A 22114-nucleotide genomic window follows, 5' to 3' on the forward strand; every position below is an offset into this window, starting at 1 on the left:
CCTGAGAGCCAGCACGGCATCTTTGGTGGGGAGCAGTGGGGGGGCGGGTACAACACACATAAGTCGAAACAGCCATGGTCTCCTATTGTAAGTGGGATCGCCTTCAGTCCCTGTGTGTGCCCCACCAAAGCCTGTTCTAGCCCAGCATCTGGCTGCAATGTACCCTGGTGATGAGTACCTCAGGGTACCCCCAGAGACAAGGGACATGTGCCACCTGGCTCCCACCCCCAGCCCTCCCTTGGAAGCACAGGGAGTGCAGCGCTGCTCTTGGGTCTCTGCACATTCTCATGTTATTTCCAGACCTCCCAGTCTGCAGCCCAGTCTCTGTGGCACCTTATTATGCCCTTTGGTTTTGCTGACAGCTGTTTACCTGTGTTTGGGAGGGGTTGGAAGTAATCACTTTCTCGTATCTGATAAGGCTGCTTTTTGGAGAACCCGCTCCCACAGGTTTGTTAGGGAAAGGTCTGAAACAGTGGCCCTGGAGCGTTGGGGAAGCCATACTGCATAGAAGAGCCGGATTGCTTGCATTCAGATCTTAGCTCCACCCCTTTATGGCTGTGTCGCCTTGGGCAAATTACTTAACCTCTCTGGGGCTTGTTTAAGATACAACTTGTTTTTCAGCTTTTAATGTAATTGTTACATAAGTGATCCACATTTGTTTTGGAAAGTGTAGTGAATGTCCCCAAAAAATTATTTTAAAAGGTTACAATTACATATAACTCCACCACCCAGAGATAACCTTTCAACATCTTAGAATATGTCCTGAATTTTAGTTTATTTTTTTAAGATTTTATTTATTTATTTGGCAGAGAGAGATCACAAGTAGGCAGAGAGACAGGCAGAGAGAGAGGAGGAAGCAGACTCCCTGCTAAGCAGGGAGCCTGATGCGGCAGGGAGCCTGCTGAGGGGCTGGATCCCAGGACCCTGAGATCATGACCTGAGCTGAAGGCAGATCAACCCACTGAGCCACCCAGGCGCCCATGTCCTGAATTTTAGACTTTTTTTCTGTGCATTCTCATGCGTAGGCAGTTGTGCATATGCACATGCTCTTTGAAAAATAAAGTGGCATAATATATATTCTCTTCTGTAACCATATTGTTCGGGCCTAATATGTGTCAGGTGCCATTTAGGCAGTGCGCGCAGGATATATAAAACAAAGTCTGTGCTCAAGCAGCTTACGTCCAGTTAGAGGAGGTGAACCATAAATAAACAAATAGGTCAGGTGGCAATAAGCAGATAAGAAGAAAAAGAAAGCATCATACGTCATTACTGCAGTTTTATTAACTGTATTCCCTATGCTGTACCTTTCCTTTACATGACTGACTTATTTTATAAGTGGAACAAACTTTTGGTTTGTTTGGTCATTAGTTTTGTTTTTAGATTCCACCTAAAAATGAAATTGTGTGGTATTTGTCTTTCTGTGACTGACATATTTTACTTAGCACAGTAACATCTAGGTCCCTTGGTGGTGTCACAAGGGGAGAGATCTCAATTCTTTTTGATGGCTGAATACTATTCTGTTGTACAGACAGACCACATCTTCTTTATCCATTCATCAGTCAGTGGACACTTGGGCTGCTTCCATCTCTTGGCTATTGTAAATTGTGCTGCCGTAAACACAGGGGTGCGTATGTCTTCTTGAATTAGTGTTTTCATTTTCTTTGGGTACATATCCAGTAGTGGATTTACTGGATCACGTGGTGTGGTGACAGATGGTGACTACACTTATCTTGGGGCGGGCGTTGAGTAATGTATAGAATTGCCAAGTCGATATATTGTACACCTGAAACTAACACAGCATTGTATATCAGCTATACTTCAATAATACATTTTTCTTTATTTTTTTTTTAAGTTTTTATTTATCTGCTTGAGAGAGAGAAAGGGAACATGAGCTGGGGGATCAGCAGGCAGAGAGAGAAGCAGGCTCCCCACTGAGCAGGGGCTCATCCCCCTGATGTGGGGCTCAATCCCAGGACCCAGGGATCATGACCTGAGCTGAAGGCAGACGGTTAACTGACTGAGCCACCCAGGCGCCCCTCGATAATAAATTTTTTAAGATCCTTATAAGGGAGATAGAATGGTAGGGCTGTGGGCTTCCAGTTAAAAGGGGGCGTTTTGCCCATCTGCTTCCTCTCAAACCCTCATTAACAGTGGCATTAAAGGAGTTACATTGCAAAAAAATTATGCTAGAGAAGGAAGAGGAGACAAGGCTAGGAAATGACAGGGGAAGGAGTGACTGACCCAGCAGATGTGCGGGAGGGAAACCTGAGCCGGCAGGCCCCATATATCCTGTCCCACTTCACACGGCTGGTAGCTGCTCCTTCCAGAGATCCAGCCTCTGGAGAAAGTCAAACAGGGTCTAGAGGTTATAGGTGCGGTGGAGGGGCTCAGAGGTTAAGTGGAAGTTTACATATGCAGTGTTAGATCATCCTGTGCCCTCCCCTTTCGTGCACCAGCTGCTTCTCCTCCTCATCTCTCAGCTGTCAGCCAGGCTTAACGCCTCCATGGATGAAACTGGGAGAGTCCTGCTTAGAGAATCTGACCAGCCCAACCGGGAAGACAGAGTCTTGGGGGTTCTGTCGTGCAAGAGCACAGCCCGATCATCCTAAGATGAAGCTTCAGGTGAACACACCTATGTCTGCAGAGCTTCCCATCAGCTTTGTGGTGTTCTGCCCTCAGATACGAGTGAGTGGACAGGCAAGGGTGAGCAGACTTGAATAATGTCCATTGATAAAGATAAGAAGAAAAAGAGAACAACTGTGAAGAAATGAAAACTATGTAGGGAGAAGAAATTTGCAAAAACTGTTGTTAATGTCCAACATAAATTATAATCTATCAAATGCTTAAGATGCCCTCAATGAGGAACTTTTTTTTTAAAGATTTTATTTATTTTATTTGACAGAGATCATAAGTAGGCAGAGGCAGGCAGAGAGAGAGAGGAGGAAGCAGGCCCCCTGCTGAGCAGAGAGCCCGATGTGGGGCTCAATCCCAGGACCCTGGGATCATGACCCAAGCTGAAGGCAGAGGCTTTAACCCACTGAGCCACCCAGGCGCCCCAATGAGAAACTTTTTAACAGCTCTTAGAAATTATATATGTAGCCAGAACAAAAACTTGAGTAGAAGAGAAGTTGAAGAAAACTTACTGAAAAGCAGAGCGGCCAGGAGAAAGCAGGAGAGAAAAGAAAAGTGGAAGGGGAAGATGAATATCCCAATAGATGTTCCAAAAAGACAGGGAGGAAAGTAGGGAAGAAAACGACCAAAGAAATAAAATTGTTTCCCAGGACTAAAAAACATGATTTTTGAGGGGCGCCTGGGTGGCTCAGTGGGTTAAAGGTCATGATCCCAGGGTCCTGGGATCGAGCCCCGCATCGGGCTGTCCGCTCCGCGGAGAGCCTGCTTCCTCCTCTCTCTCTCTCTCTGCCTGCCTCTCTGCCTACTTGTGATCTCTGTCTGTCAAATAAATAAATAAAATCTTTAAAAAAAAAAAAAAAAAAAAGAACATGATTTTTGAGATTGAAAGGCCTCAACAGTTACCCAGTTCAAGAGATGAGTAGACACCAGTCCAAGACCCATTAGCATGATTGGGACGTTGAGGACAACAAAAAAACAGGTCAGTACAAACGACTGTGGATCAGAATGACCTCCCACTTCTCAACAGCAGCATCACAATCTAGAAGATCATGGAGCTTTCAGATTTTGAGGGTCGTTGCTTTCCACCATAGAATTCTTTTTGCCAAACTCTTAATTACATGTGACAGTAGAATAAAGACCCTCTCAGATGTTCCAAGTCTCTAAGTGGATCTCCCTTGTACCCTAGCTCTGGCAGCAACTTGACTTTGTGTTTTAGCATTGTCCATGATGTCTGGTCCTGGGACCAGGACTAGTGGCAGCAGCTACACACAGGAACTGCTTTAAAAAGGCACACTGGTGGGCCCCACCACAGACGTCCTTAGTCAGGTGGTTCTGATGCACCATGAAGTTTGAGAACCACTGCTGTAGTATAATCAAGATACAAACAGGAAAGGCAGATGGTGGACTCAGGAAGCAAAGTAGGGGAGGCACCCCCTACGACAGTGGAGTGCCTCGGAGGTCCCAGAGCACAGCTCTGCGCAGCACCTGCTGAGTGAGTCAGAGGCTCCAGGAGGGTACGGTGCTTGTGTTCCTCCCGAGTTTTAACATTAAAAGGAAATTTATATAAACAGAAGAAGTGCATGTAGGGGTGAATTAATGACAAGTTTACAGAAAAGTGAGCAAATAAAAGAGTAATTACTCACTCCATATACCAAAAATTGTGCTAAAAAGGAAAAATAGTCATCGTATTTAGCAGCGCACTGCATTTCAGTCGTCCCAGTGGTGCTGACAGTGAATACTGATTTATCCACCATTGTAACGTAGTTGTACTGTGAGGACAGGGTTGGTGGGGGACGGGGGTCTGCAGGCATGTGTGCAGGTGCCGGTAAAAAGCTAAACCCTTGTCTTCCATAATGGGAAGTTAATAAGTGATAGTAAAAGTGAAAAGTCAAGGGGGAACAACAAAGGAAAATATGTGTGATTTAGAACTGTAGGAGTACAAAAGCAAAGAAATGGCAGGAAGAATTGAAAGTGGTGTGTGGGGAGGAAAAGGAAACTTAAAACCAAACTTCACATGACTCTAACGTATGCACCAGCCTGCCTTGAATTAAAAATAAAAACAAAGCTTGGGGCGCCTGGGTGGCTCAGTGGGTTAAGCCGCTGCCTTCAGCTCAGGTCATGATCTCAGGGTCCTGGGATCGAGCCTCACCTCGGGCTCTCTGCTCAGCAGGGAGCCTGCTTCCCCCTCTTTCTCTGCCTGCCTCTCTGCCTACTTGTGATCTTTCTCTCTGTCAAACAAATAAAATCTTAAAATAAATAAATAAATAAATAAATAAATAGAAACAAAGCTTGAAAGCACGAGAGGGCTTTATGAGGAATATCAGGGAAGTCCTCTTAATGTATAATTGTCCCTTGAGCAATGCAGGGGTTGGGGTGCTGATCTGCCATGCAGTTGAAACTCCTCCCGCTAAAACTTCCCCCCAAACGTCCTGCTCTCCCCAGACTAAACTCTTCTTGCAGGTGAAAATCCACACAGCCTGCTGTTGCCTAGAAGCCTTGCTAGTGGCCCAAGCAGTTGATAACATACTTTATATGTCATATGCGTCCCCTCCTGTATTCTTACAGTGAAATAAGCTAGAAAACACAGTGTTATTAAGAGAAGCATAACAAATATGTACTTACATTAGGCCAGTACCCTATTGCATTTTCATCAAAAAACATCTTGTGTAAGTGAACCCATGCAGTTCAAACCCCTGTCGCTCGAGGGTCAGCTATATTGTATTGTGACTATTATGAGAGATGGGTGTTTGAGGGGTTTGACATTATTCCAAGGTGTTTTGTTTTGGGGGGGTTGTGTTTTTGTTTTTTGGGGGTCTTTTTTGCATTCCCTGTTGTTTCTCTAGCCACAGGGAAAAACTGGGTGGGAAAAACTGCTCACCCTGGACAGGTGGCCTCTGTAAGTCAGTTTGCTAAGTGGAGGTTGGCAGAGGGCACCAGGAAGGTCGTCAAGCCTCATCTGCTGACCCATGGGGTTGGCATCACAGTACCACTGCCGAAGCCTGGTCCTGAGCCAGACGGAGCAGTGGGAACGAGGGCACCACAGATTCTTTGTGAAATGGGCATCATAATACCCACCTCACATTGGTTGTGGGGAGTGAATGAGTTAATATACACATAGGACTTAGAACAGTGCCTGGTGTGTGTGAAGGCAGTTAGCTCTGAGGATCCAAAGGCTATCAGCGCCTTTTTTTTGCTTTAACTTTTTATTTTGAAAAAAATATTTTCAACCCTACAGCCCTATTGTTGGAACGCTTGAGCAGTCGGTGAAGCATCTGCCTTCAGTTTAGGTCATGATCTCAGGGCCCTGGGATCGAGCCCCACATTGGGCTCCCTGCTCATCGGGTAGCCTGCTTCTCCCTCAGCCTGCCGTTCCCCTGCTTGTGCTCCCTTGCTCTTTCCCTCTGACAAATACGTAGATAAAATCTTAAATTAAAAAAAAAAAAAAAAAAGCCCTGTTGTTGGCATTTTGCCACATTTGCCTTTTCTCTCTTCACGTGCAATATTTTGTTATACTGTTATAACAGAAAAGTAAGTGGCAGATGTCATACGCTTCCTTGCTAAGCGCTTCAGTGTGTGTTTCCTAGGAACCAGAGTGAAGTGGTCAGTTTTCAGAAATTTTACATTAAAGGCTGGTTTGTAATGTCGAGACCATTATTAAATTTTACCAATTGTTCCAATACCATCTTTCCAGCAGAACTCCCCTCCCTTCTCCAGGATCCAGTCCAGTCCATAGCATCCTTTAATCCAGCACTGTCCTTCTGTCTTTCTTGGTTTTCTCTGACTTTAACCCTTTTGAAGGGTTGTAAAGCTGCTTGTTGTATAGAATGTCCCTGGATTGGGGCTGGCTGACCCTCCCTCTTGATTAGATTCAGACCAGGCATTTTGGCCAGAATAGCACCGCACAGCCCTCCAGAGGCACTCGAAGTCGGTGTGTCCCATTCGGAGCTATGTTAACTCGGGTCACCTGGTCCCTTTGTCATTAATAAGTAATGTTTGGGGAGATATTTTTGAGACTGCATATGGACACCTGTTCCCCAACATATTTTTACCTGGTGGTTGGAGCATTTTTTGGGCATTGACACTTGACCAGAATTCTCATGAGGTTCCCTTGCAGGTCAACACCTTGACTTGGCATTTGGGTAGACACCAGTGTTTGCTTTTGCCTGCCAGTGAGAAACTCTTTGGCAAACATACTGATTGTTATCCAGGAGATTTTATTCAACGTTGGCTCAAAATTGCCCTTACTGGTGTTGATGTCTAGAAGGCCAGTTTCATTTTTCCACTTGTTCAGTGTTTATTGAGTATCTCCTGTAGGCCAAGTGCTATTCTGGGGGCTGGGGATAAAATGATTTTAGAACTTTTTTTTTGTTTTTAATTGGGTGCCTGGGTGGCTCAGTCGTGAAACGTCTGCTTTCCGCTCAGGTCGTGATCCCAGGGGCCTGGGATCGAGACCCTCGATGGGCTCCCTGTTCAGCGGGAAGCCTGCTTCTCCTTTTCCCTCTTCCCGTGCTTGTGTTCCCTCTCTCATGGTCTTTCTCTGTCAAAAAAATAAATAAATAAAAGATTTTTTTTTTTTTTTTAATTTATTTGAGAGAGAGCTCACTGGCAGGGGTGGGGAGCAGAGGGAGAAGCAGACCCCGTTGAGCGCGGAGCCCAATGCAGGACTCCATCCCAGGACCCTGAGATCATGACCTGAGCCAAAGCCAGGTGCTTAACTGACTGAGCTACCCAGGTACCCCTAAAAAACTTTTTTTTTTTTTAAAGATATTATTTATTTATTTGACAGACAGAGATCACAAGTAGGCAGAGAGGCAGGCAGAGAGAAAGGAGGAAGCAGGCTCCCTGCTGAGCAGAGAGCCCGATGCGGGACTCGATCCCAGGACCCTGAGATCATGACCTGAGCTGAAGGCAGCGGCTTAACCCACTGAGCCACCCAGGCGCCCCGCCCTAAAAAACTTTAAAGGCAGAGAGAAACCCCTGCCCTCCTGGAAGCTACAGTCTAATGGGGGAATCAGACAATAAATCCGTACTCTGTTGTCAGGTAGTGAGGAAACGCAAGTGGGCGAGCAAGACAGGCAGCCGTGTGGTACAGGGAGCTTCTTAAGCTGGGCTTCTGGAGAGCTTTGCCATTGTCTCAGGTCAGGAGGCCTGCCTGGCAGTGAGAGCAGCTGGTTGGAGGTCTAGAGGTGGGCTGTGTTAGTGGGACTGTAAGGAGGTCTGTGTGGCTCTGGCAGAGACTCAAGGGGGAGATGGTGGTCAGTGAGCTTAGAGAGAGGGCTATGTGGGCCATGATAGGAAGCCAGGGGAGTGGTCCAGGTTTGAGGGAGTGGCATCCCCTCAGGGGACATGGAAGCCAGCCCTTACCCCTGATGCTAGTGTGTGAGGCCGGCCTGCCCCTGCCCTGGGCTTCTGGGGGTGGTCTGACAGAGACTGGACGCCAAGGGGGTAAACTGGCTTTGAGGGGCTCAGAGTCCACCAACGGGGCTTAGGCATCTAGGCCAGAGTTCCTCAGAAAAGGAAGAAAGATGGCAGGAAGTGAGCAGTTGGAAACTGCGTTGTTGTGTTTTCCCTGCCGCTGAGAGGGAAGGCAGGAGAGGGCTGGCCTGGGGGAGGCCCTTGTTTCCCAGCACCCTGGGTGGCTGGGCAGTCTTTGACAAGCCTTGGCAGACAGGGGCATGCTCACAGGCCCAGCGGCTTTCTGATCTTGAACAGCCAGGGAGCCCCAGGCCGGGAGCCCAGGGCGGTGTGTTCTTGGCCGGCAGGGCAGGCCGTTCTCCAGCGTGCACGCTGCCTTTGTCCCCGGCCATCTCCCCCATACCAAGGGAGTGCCGTCGCTCACAGCTTTGCCAGCCCGGGCTACCAGAGAAACCGCAAACACAATAAGGAGAGCTAGCATCTGAAGAGCACTTCTCTTTGTGGGGACACTTTCTAAGGGCTTCCCATCCACTGCTTGCTGACTTCCCGTAACGATGTCCCAGTCACGTAGCTACGAAGTGCGGATTGGAACCCAGGCTGCTCTTCTCTGCCAAGCTGCTCTTGGATAAGGGATTTCTCTAGAGCCCACTGCAGGAGTTAAGGGGATGCCATTCGGTCTGTTGGTAGCATTCTCTTCTGTCTTGAGATCTGGGTGTATTTGACCACTAGCAGGGCTCCTAGGGAGTGTTGGGAGTGAGGAATGAGAATCTGTTTGCTGCTGCCCAGAGGGTTGTGAGGAGGCCTCTGCCTCCCTTTCAGGATCAGATCCAGAGATGCCCAGGAAGTGGGGTGACAACAGTGCCACCAGTGGTCCAGATGACATGTTTTATTTAATGTTGATGACAACTCTGTGGGGCAGATTTTATGACCACTCTTTAACAGATGAGAAAACTGGGACTCTGAGAGGTTTTATGCCCAAGGTCACACAGTCAGGAAGGGGAGAACATTATGTCAGCTTAGGTCCAGAGCCTGTGTCTTTGTGCTGGGCTGCTTTGTACCCCCCAGAGCCGATGGACCAGGACCTTTGATCCTTACCAGAAGTCATATGCTTGGTGTAGCATGTCAGGCCTTCTCCACTGGCTGTTGGAGTAATATGGGGCCAGTTGGCAGGTGGTGGGAGAGCACCAGCTTTAGGGTTAGGTGACCCCAGGTCCCGTGTCACCTCTGCCACATGATACCGGTGAATCCTGACTCCTGTGAAATGGGGATTCAAGTCACCTACATCCTTAGACCAGGTACGAAAGTAAAGGTTGGTAGTTCTTAGCTGGACCTGCAGGTATGCAGGTGAGTGTGGAAATTCTCTGGAGTGTTGAAATGTGCCCACTGGGCTTTCCTCGGGTTTCCCTTAGAATACCGTTTTCCTTTCTTGCCCTTAACATCCATATTGAAGCACTACATATAAATGATAACAGTTGTAGCAGGTGTTATTAGAAATCGGGAAAGGATATAACCCAAACCAGGTGGTGTTGGACTGGGACCCTAGCCTAGAGTCTGTTTGGGAAGACTACAAGATTTCCTGCTGATGAAAACAGCAAGTCTCAACTAGGGGCAATTTTGTCCCTCAGGGGAGACTTGGCACTGTCTGGAGGCATTTTTGGTTGTCACAGCTGGAAAGAGGGTTTTACTAACCTCCTGTTAGAAGCCTGCAGTCCTGCTAAACATCCTGCAATGCCCAAGACAGCCCCTCTAACAGAGAAGTATCAGGGCCAAAATGGCAGTGGTGCCACGGTTGAGGCAGGCCGATTAACAATAGCCAGCACTGGGGCACCTGGGTGGCTCAGTGGGTTAAGCCTCTGCCTTTGGCTCGGGTCATGATCCCAGGGTTCTGGGATTGAGCCCCGAATCGGGCTCTCTGCTCAGCAGGGAGCCTGCTTCCTCCTCTCTCTCTCTCTCTCTCCGCCTCTCTGCCTACTTGTGATCTCTCTCTCTGTCAAATAAATAAATAAAATCTTTAAAAAAAAAAATAACCAGCACTGACATTGTATTTACTTTGTGTCAGACATTGTTCTCCGTGCTTCTCAGGTATTAACTTGTTTAATCCTCCCAACTCTGGGACATAGGAGCTATTATTATCCTCAACTGACAGATGGGGAAGTCAGGGCTTGGAAAGGTTAAATAACTGGGCAGGGGTTAGGGTCCTGAGGCAGGAACAGGTGGAGCCAGGACTCAAATGCACGTAGTCCAGCTCTGGAGTCCGTGCCTTTAACCACTGTGCTGTGCCCCTCTGCTTTGCAGGAGGGGAGGCTACTTACCTTTAAGTCAGATTTTCAGCTTCAGGTCCAGAACGCCACATACCAAGAAATTTCTTATGTGACAAGTGTCCAAAAGCTTTCATTCCTTAGGCCAAGAACAGAGGGGGAAGGGTGGCAAGGGGTCCCACCAGCAAAAACCCTGTGGCTCCTGGATGCTGAGTGTGATTCACTGCAGGAGCTGACCTACATGAGGCGCCGGGTGGATTCCAGGTGGATTCCGGGTGGATTCCGGTTGACCGTAACCTCTTCGTCTTTGGCTCCTCTCATTAGGGAATCAGAGACGGGGTCAGGGTCCCTTCTGTGTTGGGGTCTTTGTGCTGGGGACCAGACGGTGGTGGGCCCCTGTGCAGAGAGTGCACCTCACTTTGCAGCCCCGGGCTGTGTTTATCGTTGCAGACGTGAAGACAACTGTGGTTTACCCTGCCACAGAGAAGCACCTGCAGAAGTACCTGCGCCAGGACCTCCGCCTGGTCCGAGAGACGGGAAGCGATTACAGGAACATCACCTTACCCCACCTGGAGTCCCAGAGCCTCAGCATCCAGGTGACTGGCCCACGGGGTGCAGACATGGAGGGCTCCCTGTGGCCATTCACTCTCCCTCCTGGCTCTTTCAGGGGCCGGCACTGTCCCACAGGTTTGGGGTCGGGCAGAGGGCACTGTGGAAAACTTGCCCTCCGGGGAACTGTGTCCTTCCCGGTGCAGAGGTCCGCACGCAGATGCGGAAGTAACTGCACGAGACGGGAGAAACTGAGGGGCACAGGGAGTTCTGGGCTGAGGTACTCACTCTTATCCAGGAGGGTCAGGGAAGGCTTCACTGAGAAGGGAGTTGACCCCTGTCTTGGGCCTGCCACTGAGGCTCTGTGGGCCTCTCAGAGCAGCCTCTAGGCCTTTGAAGAATCTGTGTTTCCAGAAGCACTGATACCATCCCAGAAGGGCTTTGCCCTCACCTGGGTCTGTGAATGGGTCAGGACCAATGCCAGGGTCGCCCCCTAACCCCGGTCAAGACTTTTATTTCCAGTTCTGCCTCTGGGAGTCGAAGCCCAGAGTAGAAACTTCATTTGCTCGTTCCCCTTGCGTTCACTCCCTACAGGGCAGGGTCCTGACGGCCCTGGTGGCTCAGGGCAAGACCTCTTCTCTCGGGCTAATGTGAGGTTTGGCAGCGTCTTCTGCGACTAGACCAGACGCAAGGCCATTTAGCTCAGAGATCCCAGCTTCCCCTCGGGTCAAGGCCCAGTGCCAACCAGAGTCTCTGCCTGGAATTGGCCCCGAGTGAATGCTCAGCATTAAATATGATGGATGAGGCGTTGCCTTGCTCACTCACTGGCTCTCACCGTCTCTATCTGTCTGTACTCCCCCTTGTTCTCTTTGAGCACTTCTCATCTCCTCTCCCCACAATTCTGGTCATAGCGATGGTGGCCGCTCACATGCAGGACACTCGGAGCCATTTCCCCTGGGCCAGAAGGAGGGCAGGGACCCTGGTTGTGGGGGCCCTGCCAGGGAGGCCAGTTGCGCTTGGGAAAAACAAGGGTGGAGATGGTTGGCAGATGTACAGGAGGCCCTGTGTGCCGACAGCCCTCTTTCCCCCCAGGGATGACCCCATTGGCTGATAGCCCTGGCCCCCCTGTGCTGTATTTGCACCAGTTCCTCTGGCTCAAGCTGGCTCAGTTTTTTTTGTTTTTTTGTTTTTTTTGTTTTTTTTTTTTAAGTCCCTGCACTTGCTCTCTCTGTCTTCTAAGTGGAAAGGAGCTAGATCTCCGTCTTCCTAGATTAAGCTGCTGCTCTCCAGGGTCCTAGAGGGATCTCCTGGAATATGTGTTCTGTGGCACTGATTGCACAAATATGGGATCCAAAGGAGGAAGCCCTTAAAGTTTGTGTGAGTGGTATATGTACTTTCTTATACACCACCGTCTCGTTGTCTTGGAAAATAATACAAAACCCCACTACTCTGCCAAATTCTGTTTGACATAAGCACTCGTGTGTTTTTTTCTTGACCAGTTCTAGTTACGCTTACAAGCACTCGGCTCATTAGACAACAGTCGTTACGTTTATTGAGCATGTCCCAGGCCATGTGCTAGGCTTTGGAGGGTCACCAAGGTAAACACTTGTAATGTCCCCAGAGTCCTGTAGGGGTGACAGATACAGAGTCTGAGTGTAAATAATGGGATACTATCCCACAGGTGGTTTGTATGTGAGGTTTGGTAGTGACACAAAGGGAGTTGCTTAGCTCAGACAGTCGGGGACTTCCCAGAGGAAGGGGTCGTCCAGTTGGGTTTTCAGGGACAAACAGAAGTTTGCTGGGTGGACAGACTGGAGAAGGGCGTTCCAAGTAGAGGGAAGAGAAGTGCAAAGGCACAGAGGCTCAGGGGATGGGCAGGCGACAACAGGAGAAGGCGAGCAGGGGCCAGGAGCAGGCGGGTGCACCTAGTCGGAAGACCAGGAGCTCCCAGACCTTGCAGTTCATCAGGATTGCCTGCGGAGAGTTTTTAAAATACAGAGCATGGAGACCTACTCCCTATCTCCTAGGTCAGAATGCTCAGGGAGTGGAGCCGGGAAATCTGTATTTTTTTTTAAATCTCTGTTTCTAATGATCGTCAGATTTCAGAACAGTTGCCATAGGTACTGAGGGTCCCCTAAAAGGTTTTCAGCATATGAATTCCATGAGATTTAAGACTTGTGGGGGTGTCTAGTGAGTGTGGGAGTAGGAAGGCTGTGAGGGCTCAGGTGGGTCTGGACTGAGGCCACGGCAGTGGCGGAAGGCTTCAGCGGGGATTTGAGAAGCAGGGCTGGAAGGTGGCGGGTTCCAAGAGGCAAGTGAAGGGTCTGGGGTGGTTCCAGGTCCTGTGTGGGCGGTCGTGCATAGGTCGTGGGCCGGGGCGGTGGGCCATGGACGGTGGAGAGGGTCATGTGGGAAACAGTTTAGTTTGGGACTTGTGAGCACTCCCTGGGTGTGGGGACGGTTCCATCATTCTGGGAGGTGTGCATCACCTTACCGAATCTTCTCAGTGACACTTTGGAGATGGGACTCATAGCCAGGCCGCATCCCCCGGCGCCTGCACTCTTAGCCGACTACCCTATTTGGCTCCTCACTTCTGAGGTGCTTATAGCTCATCAAACAATGCCATTGGACGTCCGGGTCCCGGGCGTTGGGGACCATCAGGCTAAACCTGTCGTCGGTCCTGTGAGTCATCAGGCTGTGGATTCCACTTCTGCCATCTTTGAGAAGTGTGGGTGCCCCGCACCTGAGAACCCAGCTCCTTGTCTAGAAAATGTGACTGCGGTTCCAGTGGGGACTGAGAGGGGTGCCACACACCACACACCTGCCATGGATCCCAGCAGGCACTGGGCACCAGTGTGGTCACTGCTGCTGTGCATGTGCGGGGCTGGGGCTAGGGCAGAGCTGAGACAGCTGGAGGTTCTGGGCAGGGGAAAGATGGCCAGGAGAGTGGCTGGCCAGCAGGTGGGTGAGCTCTCAGCAGGAGGAGAGTGGATGGGGAGGGAGGTATCCCCAGGGAGGGGAATTGCCAGTGTCACCTACTGCAAGGAAGTCTGCCAGGTGTGTTCCAGAAGCCAGGGCTGGCTGCGTCTTCCGGGCTAGCTTTCTGATGGGCTCGCTGCCCATTACATGCACCCCACCTTGTGATTTGTGTGAATTCTCTTCCTTGGTGTCCCCCCTCCCCCTCATCCAGGCTGCTGGCTTGGGCCTTCACCTGGATGCACGTCCCTCCTGCTCTCCCAGAGGCCTTCCCTACATGGCCTGAAGTGTGGGCTCTGGGGCCATGCTCTCGGCTGGAACTGGGTGGACTTCTCGTGTTTGTGTTTTCCTTAACCTGCCACATGGGGACACCAGTGCATGTGAGTGGGAGTCCCAGGGAGGCCCTTGGGCCCGGGCACGTGGTAGGCTGCTCTCCACCACCTCACCTTTGCTCGCCTCCTCTCTTGGTGCGTGGCCTCCAGCAGAGCGCCCATTCTTGTCATCACAGGCCTGCAGCCCGACGGTCCCTCACGTGGGAGCTTCCCCAGCACCTGCCTCTGCTCTTCGGGGCCTATGCTGTGCTGGGTGCTCTCAGTCCTGTACACTCCACTCCACCCTGACATACAGGTATCATTCGCCCCCTCAAAGGGGGAAACTGAGGCTCAGAGAGAATACGCCGCTTACCCAAGGTGTCAGCTAGTTAGTGAGGAGGTGGGAGAGGAAACCAAGCTTTGGTGGGCTCCAGAACCAGTTTGTTTTCTATCGACTACCACACAGCTTTCCAGTCTGAGCGGGGGTGGCTTACCTGTGGGCAAGAGATAAGCAGCAGCCCCAGGGAGGCTGCTCCAGGGCTCTCCACAGAGTGTTCTCCTCCTGTTACCTCGTCTTTACTTTTGAGGTGCTTTGGGTTAGGTTCTGGCTTTTTTTTTTTTTTTTCCCTACAGCACATTCACAGCGAGCCTTCCAGTGGGAAAGGAAGTGCCTCTGTGGTTGTCTCCACATGCTGGGCTGGGCATTGCCATGGCCCCTTGTGGCCCGAGGAAGCCACTGCTGGCTGGCTTCTAGCCCGCTCCCAGGAAGAGGGCACAGCCAGCATTCTTGGGAAGGCCTCTCTTTTGTAGTGAGTGGGCCCTACCAGGGGGTCTGAGAGCCCCTGATCTCCCCAGGCAGGCACCCTCTCCCCTTCTCTGTCTCAGATAGTCACATTTGACCTTACAAATGCCAGCCGAGAGCCGAGGATGTGGACTCAGGATGAGGTGGGCAGACCCCAGACCAGCCTCCACTGCCACTGGCCTTTGCAGACCCCAGTTGTGCCCGAACTTCTGGAAATGGGCAGAGGAGCCCACCATTGGCTGGTTGTGTGGGTGCCCTGGCCCCCTGATCAACCCCCACAGTGAGCTAGGAGGCACTACCTGAGGACCAGCCCAGCCACTGCCCTGTCTCTGGCTCTCCGGCAGGCTCCTCTCTCAAATTTCAAGCTGAGAGTTGACTCAGAGCTCTGGAGAAGTGGAGAAGAAAAGAGGTCTCTAGGTTGAGCCCTGTGAGAACAGGGGCTTTCCTGTCTTAACCTCCCTGCAGGCTGGCTGGCTTCAGAGAGGCCACCAGGACCCTATCCCAGGGATGTCCTGGGATCCACACTAGAACTCAGGGAAGGGTTCTCTGAAGACTGCCAGCAGCTGATAAAAAGGTCTGTGGGGGTGGTGCCGGAGGCCCTGCGCTGACAGGAAAGGTCTGTGTAATTGCCGTCTCCCAGTTGAGCCACTTCTGCTGTGTCACACAGGGCCCATGTCAGCTGAGACTGCTGCAGCTCCAGAGGCCCCGAGCCTACTGCTGGCGAGAGTCCCACCCAGCTGGATGCGAAGCCCACACGTGTTAATGTCTGGGCCCTCAGCCTGTCCTTGTGACAGGCTTTGTCTGCGGTCCTGAATAAAGTGGGGAGGGGCCTATGGAGATAGCCATCTCTGAGACCTGGGGGCAATGGAGGGATGGATGCTGAACAGGCTTGTGAGGCCCAGTGAGCATGTCCATGGCATATCCACAGGAAAGACCTAAAGAGCTCGGACCAGTCCAAGCTGCAGTGCCCATGAGGGGAAGGCAGTGGTGGGAGAGGGGAAGTCTCTGGACAGAGCAGAGCAATGGGGACAAGGCAGCTGGAGTGTAGAACCCCCTGAGCTTAATGGCCCTTGATGGCTAGTCTGTGGTTTTTCCCCTGAGGTCATGAGCAGCTGTGTGAACCCTCTCTCTCCCCACTCCTTCCAGTGGGTGTACAACATTCTGGATAAGAAGGCGGAAACCGACCGGATTGTTTTTGAGAACCCACATCCCTCCGATGGCTTTGTCCTCATCCCCGATCTCAAGTGGAATCAACAGCAGGTAAAAGCTTTCTTGCTGGGACTCTCCGGTCTCCCGTAACTTGCTGCAGGTTGTTGGTCCTCCGTCCTGCCCTGCTTTCCCACGTTGGTCTCTCCGAGCAGGTGTGAACTCACCAACAGTGGAGGCCTGAGCTGGGCACAAACACGTACACCTTCACGTGTCTGCTTTAAGTTCTTCCTGGCTCTCCTCTCACCCGGGGGGTGAAGAAGGGGGTGATGTTTGCGTCCATAACCACACGGGCCATTCTTCGGCCAGCCAAGTGGCTTGGCCGCCACTCTCCCTTCCAGGAGCACCTGGAACCCTGAGGACTGTTTACATTCTCTCCACGCCCTTAGACTCCAGCAGATCCAGGCAGGCCTATGATGTGAGGCACTGATAGGAAGGAACCATGGCAACCAACCCACCCTCCACCGCCCAGTCCAGCAGGGGTCTCCTCCACCGCCCAGTGCGGGAGGGGTCCCCTACACCACCTATGGCGAAGAGGGGTCTTCCAGTGGCCAGGGCTTCTACCTGACCCTCTCAGCTCTGTTTCCTCGCCTCCATGCCCCTCACCTCCACCCTGGTAAAGAGCAGGTTTCCAGCAGAACTGACCTGACTCACCTTCTCTGCAGACTCCCTCTGTCTCACTCTTCTTTCCCCTGCCACCCCAGCCCACCACCAAAGCCATAGTGCACCACCATCTGTTTGGGTGGAATTATAATAACGACGGTATCTGCGACAGGCAGAGTACCACCATGTGGCAGGAAGTGCTGTCCCCACCATGGCCTGGAGCATGGCCTCGAGCCAGGCTCAGCCTGTGGTGGGCCAGGGGCCACCCACTGCCTGGCTGACGAACCAGACATGGGATTGCTGGGTAGCAAGTGCAGAGCCGGGACACTCTCTTGCAGTTTAGATCTTGAGTCATCTGAGCTGTGCTGCCCCTGGGTGGACCCTTCTGATTCCTGGACCCCTCACACACAGGCATTGTTCCGGGGTCCTGCCCATCACGTCTCCATGCACACCTTCCCTCCTGCTTTCTCCGTCCTGGCCTGCCTTTGGGTCCTAAACTGCGCTCATTGGCAGTTTACTCTGTTGATTTGGTAATTTCTAGACCTACGATGCCACTCCCTCACTGCCCAAAAAGGGGGCTGAAGGCCTGTGGATAGGGTAAAGGGACACGATTTCAGCTCAGAGGCACCCAGGCAAGTGAGTGCCAGCTGCCTCTTAAGAGAGCTCTGGGCGACGCCTTTGTGCAGCTCTGTAAGCCTCTGTCTGTTCTGTCTCCCCGTGGGCAGCCCTGTACCTGAAGGCCCTGGGTCGCAGACTGGGTCACGAGAGATGGGATAGGAGGTAGGGGCAACTTCCTCTACCTCCTGAGATCTTTGAAGAAGATAACTAAAGAAAATGCATTGTCTTTTTGACCTTGTGCTGGCCCGCATCCTGCGAGCCCTGCCAGTGGAACTGCCTGTCTGTCCCCTTTAAGACAGGAAAGTCTTCAGGGAGGGCACTGGGCTCCCAGCCACAGGGCTTACCCTTCGGGCTTATGAATAGGCTTATGAAATGTCAGACTTCCCTTTGATGGCCATACAGGTGCAATTGTTCTTAACCTTTGCTTAATTAGCATCTGTCTCTTGGTGCTGCCGTGTTTCATTGTCTGGAATCCCTGGCTTGTGACAGAACACTGAAATGGACAGCTCCTTTAGAACTTGCCAGTGTAGCCAGCAGGCGAGACAGACCGGGCCTGGACTTCCCTTCTTTGTCCTCATACCAGGAGGGGACTGAGGAAAGAGGTACTCAGGTGTTTGCTTGAAGAAGCCGTCCTAGCCACCCTAGAATCTCCTGCTGCTCTTTCTCCCAAGGAAAGTATATCATAAAGATACGTTCGCAGCTGCTGGCCCACGATTAAAGAGACTGTTTGTCCATCCATCTGTCTGTCTACTCATCTGTCCACTTCACATGTATTTGTCAAATGCCTAATGTCTGCTAGAGAGTCTTGCTTCTCTTCCCCAGTTCGTGTAAGAAATCACTTGTATATTCTTTTATTTGCTTTTTTTTTTTATGGTCTAGTTAATAAATGTGATGTAGTTTGGGAATGTAGGTGAGGTCCAGAGCCAACGACCAAGAAAGAATTCCTAAAGTGCTTTTAGTACAAAAAGGTGGTGTTATTATAGCATGGGGACAGGTTCCGTGAGCAGAAGGAGCTGTTGCCCCAGGGCTGTGAGGGGTGGCTGTTTGTATACTTGGGAGTAAAGAAAAAGAGAGGTTTTCAAAAGAAGCTTCCTAAGCTAAAGAGGACCTACAAGATATTAGAGGCCTTGCCAGTGTGGAGTTAAGGTTGTTTTTCCCTCTAGCAAAGCATTAACATTAAGTTGTTGGGAGTTTCCTTCTGGAAGTTACCTTATTCATAAGAATGCTTTTTTCCTATGAATCACTAAGACATTTGTAAACTGAGTGAGACTCCTGTCCTGCAGGAGTGTAATCTCTCTACATTAACCATTTGTCTTTCCTTCCCTTGGCTTTAGGGCAGTAGGGATACCTGAGAAATGTGACACAGATCCCAGCTAGGGAAGCGGGGGCTTGCGGGGTGTCAGCCTGTGCCCTGTCCTCAGCTTGTCTTCTGCTCTCTCCTCACAGACGCGTAGTAAAAATGCAAGTAGTACAAATACTTGCTTGGAAGTGGTGCCTTTAGCCCAGACAATATCTTTTTGTCTCCTTCCATTTATAGTCTTTGCATATTGTGTGTGTATGTACGCATCAATCTCAGTGGACACAATGTGTACTTTCAGTTCATCTCAGGTAGGTTCTTGGGTCTAAAACGCCCAGACCAAGAAACTCTTCCTCTGGGTCACTCCAGAGGTAGAGAGGTGGCTCCCCAGGGCTCTGGCCACTCTCTATCTTGCCCCTTGCCAGGAAGCTCTTACTTGGATTCTGTGGTCCTGCCTCGTAAAGAGATTGATAGTGTCTAATCTCCCTGGAGTGATCAGTGGGCCACCTTCGGGGATGCCAGTCTGAGACCCTTGCCAGCTCCTTTAGTCTAGCTTTCTTCAGATCTTTTCTCTAGGCCCCAGGGTGGGGGTTGGGGGGCCTGAACTGCCTGTGGAAAATCTGGGGGTCACATTTGCTATCAAAGGATGGGTTGCTTTTCCCTCTCATGCACCCTGTGAGCAGACGCCCAGCAGCCGGCTTCATGCCTCCTTCCGTGCCCGCGGGGCAGAGAGATGTGACTTAATGTCATGTTTGTGATTTGTCAGCAAACGTCATCTAAAACAAGTGCTACTGTTACCTGGGTCTGCGACAGGGGCACGTAAGAACAGCTGAAGATACCAGCAGGCATGCAGAATTCCAGGTTAAGACAGTCTTGTTTCCTGCTGTTTCTTGGGCTCCTAGAAAGAGAGGGAAAATGTCCTGGGCACAGGCCCTAAGGAGGAAAAGTCTCGAAAGGGCTTGGGAGCAAGCTGTGGCTTAGGTAAGCACAGCTTAGCCATTTGCTGGGAGGGTCCCATGGGGCTCGTCTGGAGCAGGCCTGAGGCTGAGAGCCCAGACTGTTAGAGAAGAATGTCTGTGGTATGAAGAGACTGTGTTGGTGTGCAGGGGCACAGTTGGACAGCAGGCTCCATATGGGCATCCTCCTTCTCAGTTTCAAACTGGGGCTCTCGGGGATTTGGTCGGGTGACTCACGGTCCCTGGATCATGCCCTTGAGGAATGTAGCAGCTCAGAATGCCCAGTGGGGTGCTCTGGGGTTCTCCCATGCCTCACTCCGGGGAGCCCTGGCATCTGGTGCCTGCCTTGCACGTGGATGTGAGCATCAGCTCAGGTCAGGGCTGGAGTGAGCGGGAGGGGCAGGAAGGTTTTCTGGGCAGAGGAAGAGTGCATTTGCCTTCTGGCACAAGACCTTGTTGACTTTGGTTCTTTGCACTGTTACAACCTCCAGGTTTTCAGCCAGGTACTGTTTTCAGGAAGGATAGCAGGAAGGGTCCTGTGTGAGTCCTGTGGGATAGGGAAAGAGAGAAGAAGGGTTAGCACTCTGGTGTGCTCATTCCTGAGCTGGCTTTGGGGTCCCCTTTCACCCTTCAAATCCTTCTACGCCTGCACCGGACTCCCCACAAATCAGGTTCCTTCCTCGAACCCCCTCACATGCTCTGTACTTTCTCCCCTCTGAGTCTTCGCTTTCACTGTTCCTTCTACCCGCATGCCCTTTTTCTAAACACTACCTCTTCTTTAAGACCTAGATTCTCTGTCTCCTCTTCCAGGAAGCCTGTCTGGATCACCCTAGCTAGTCTTCCTTTTTCTTCCTTTCTTACTTTTGAAAAACTTTGTCTCGTAGTAGCTACTTAGGTACATTGTGTTAGCACATAAACTCTTGGAGGGAAAGAATTGTCCTTGGCACTTTCTTGAACCTTCTCCTCCTAGCCCTCCCCCCATCAGTTCTGTGAGAATATAAATACTCCCATATGATATTCTTGAGTAGGAAGAATAAAGAGAAGTTCTGTCCTTAGACCATCCCACTCATCCCAGGCACTTGGAGGACCCCATTGTCCCGGGGGACCGGCCCTGCCGTAGGCTCCCCGGGATCGTCTGTGGCCGGCACAGCAGCAGGCCTGGGGGCAGGCGTGTCCTGGCTTCCCTGAAGGATTCCAGGATAGGCAGCCTCCCCTGGCTCTGTCCGCCGCTGAGCCTGGTTGACCCCTGCCGATCTCTGTGCAGCTTGATGACCTGTACCTGATCGCCATTTGCCATCGCCGCGGCATCCGATCGCTTCGGGACCTCACTCCAGAGCACCTGCCGCTGCTCAGGAATATCCTCCGGGAGGGCCAGGTGAGTCATCTCGGCCAGATCCACACGGAATCCCAGACAAATTCTGTTCCAATGCCCTTGTGCTCCCCGGCCACTTTCTTCATACTTCACAGAAGTCCATCTAGGAACAGGGCTTCTCTCTGGATGCCCGTCCCATGACCCCAGGAAGGCTCTTTAGATGGACTCACAAGACCCTTGTCCTCTGGTCCTGCCCTTCCTCCAGCTCCGCTTTTAGCCGCCTTTTCTCTGCCTGGGTTCTCACTGTTGCCTCCGAGCTTTTCTCCTGCGCAGCTCTGCTTGGACCCCTCCTCTCCCAGGATCATGACAGCCATGTCATGCCAGACACATTTCTTGGGCAGATGGGCCCCCGCTCCGATGTGTGCACAAGGCCCTCCTCCTCTGCCCCGAGGCCAGAGCCTGGGTTCTGTAGCACCTGGCGTCCTGGGGTGCTTTGTACGGCGATATTTGCTGAATCACATGAAATTAAAGAGGAGCCCTGGAGGCGAGGGAAAAGGGTCTAGAATCTTGGGTCGTGGTCTTGGTCCTGACATTCTGACCCTCACCACCTGAGTAAGTCTGGGCAGGACTCATCAGCTCACCTCCCTGGGCCTCAGTATGTGGATGGGATGCTGCAAAATCCCATCCTGTGGGCTGGTCCCCAGTCTTTCCTTCACTCAGGCGTTCAAGGACGCCGCCCCTGTGCTGGGGCCCCACAGTCACCAGGGTGCCCAGCCAGGAGAGCTGCTCTCAGTGGTTTTGCTGCAGGTGTGGGGGAAGGGCTTTCCGGGAGCCGCTCTTTGCTGACCTCTAGACCCCAGCTGTCCCGCCACTGCACCCTGTCCCACCTTCTCCCTCCTCCCTGCCCACATCACTGCCTTTCTGGCTGCCTGTATCTTTGTGGAGTAATTCATTTCTCTCCTGAAGCAGCCTCTGGATGGCAGAGTGGCATCTTTCTTGCAGGGAAATGCTGGGCCTACACTTCCACTTGTCCTGGCAGCTCGGGCAGCCTTGTCCCGACAGGCCAGCCACACTTATCCCCCCAAGGGCTTTAGGTGCCCTAGCCTTGGCCTCACACCACTGCAGAGCTCCCAAGGCAGAGTTCCAAGTGCAGGATGTTATTGTGGGGTATATTCTGAGC

General features: G+C 51.5%; 1 protein-coding gene across 1 annotated transcript in view; it reads left to right on the forward strand.

The window, feature by feature from the left end:
• The window catches only part of DCPS (decapping enzyme, scavenger), a 38210-nt gene that overhangs the window by 14907 nt on the left and 1189 nt on the right, over positions 1-22114 (forward strand). The window contains exons 3-5 of the mRNA XM_032359308.1: positions 10755-10900; positions 16089-16202; positions 20887-20997. Coding sequence (XP_032215199.1) covers positions 10755-10900; positions 16089-16202; positions 20887-20997 — 371 coding nt within the window. The remainder of the gene's footprint in view (positions 1-10754; positions 10901-16088; positions 16203-20886; positions 20998-22114) is intronic.

The sequence above is a fragment of the Mustela erminea genome, chromosome 9 (assembly GCF_009829155.1).
Source record: "Mustela erminea isolate mMusErm1 chromosome 9, mMusErm1.Pri, whole genome shotgun sequence".
Lineage (NCBI taxonomy): Eukaryota > Metazoa > Chordata > Mammalia > Carnivora > Mustelidae > Mustela > Mustela erminea.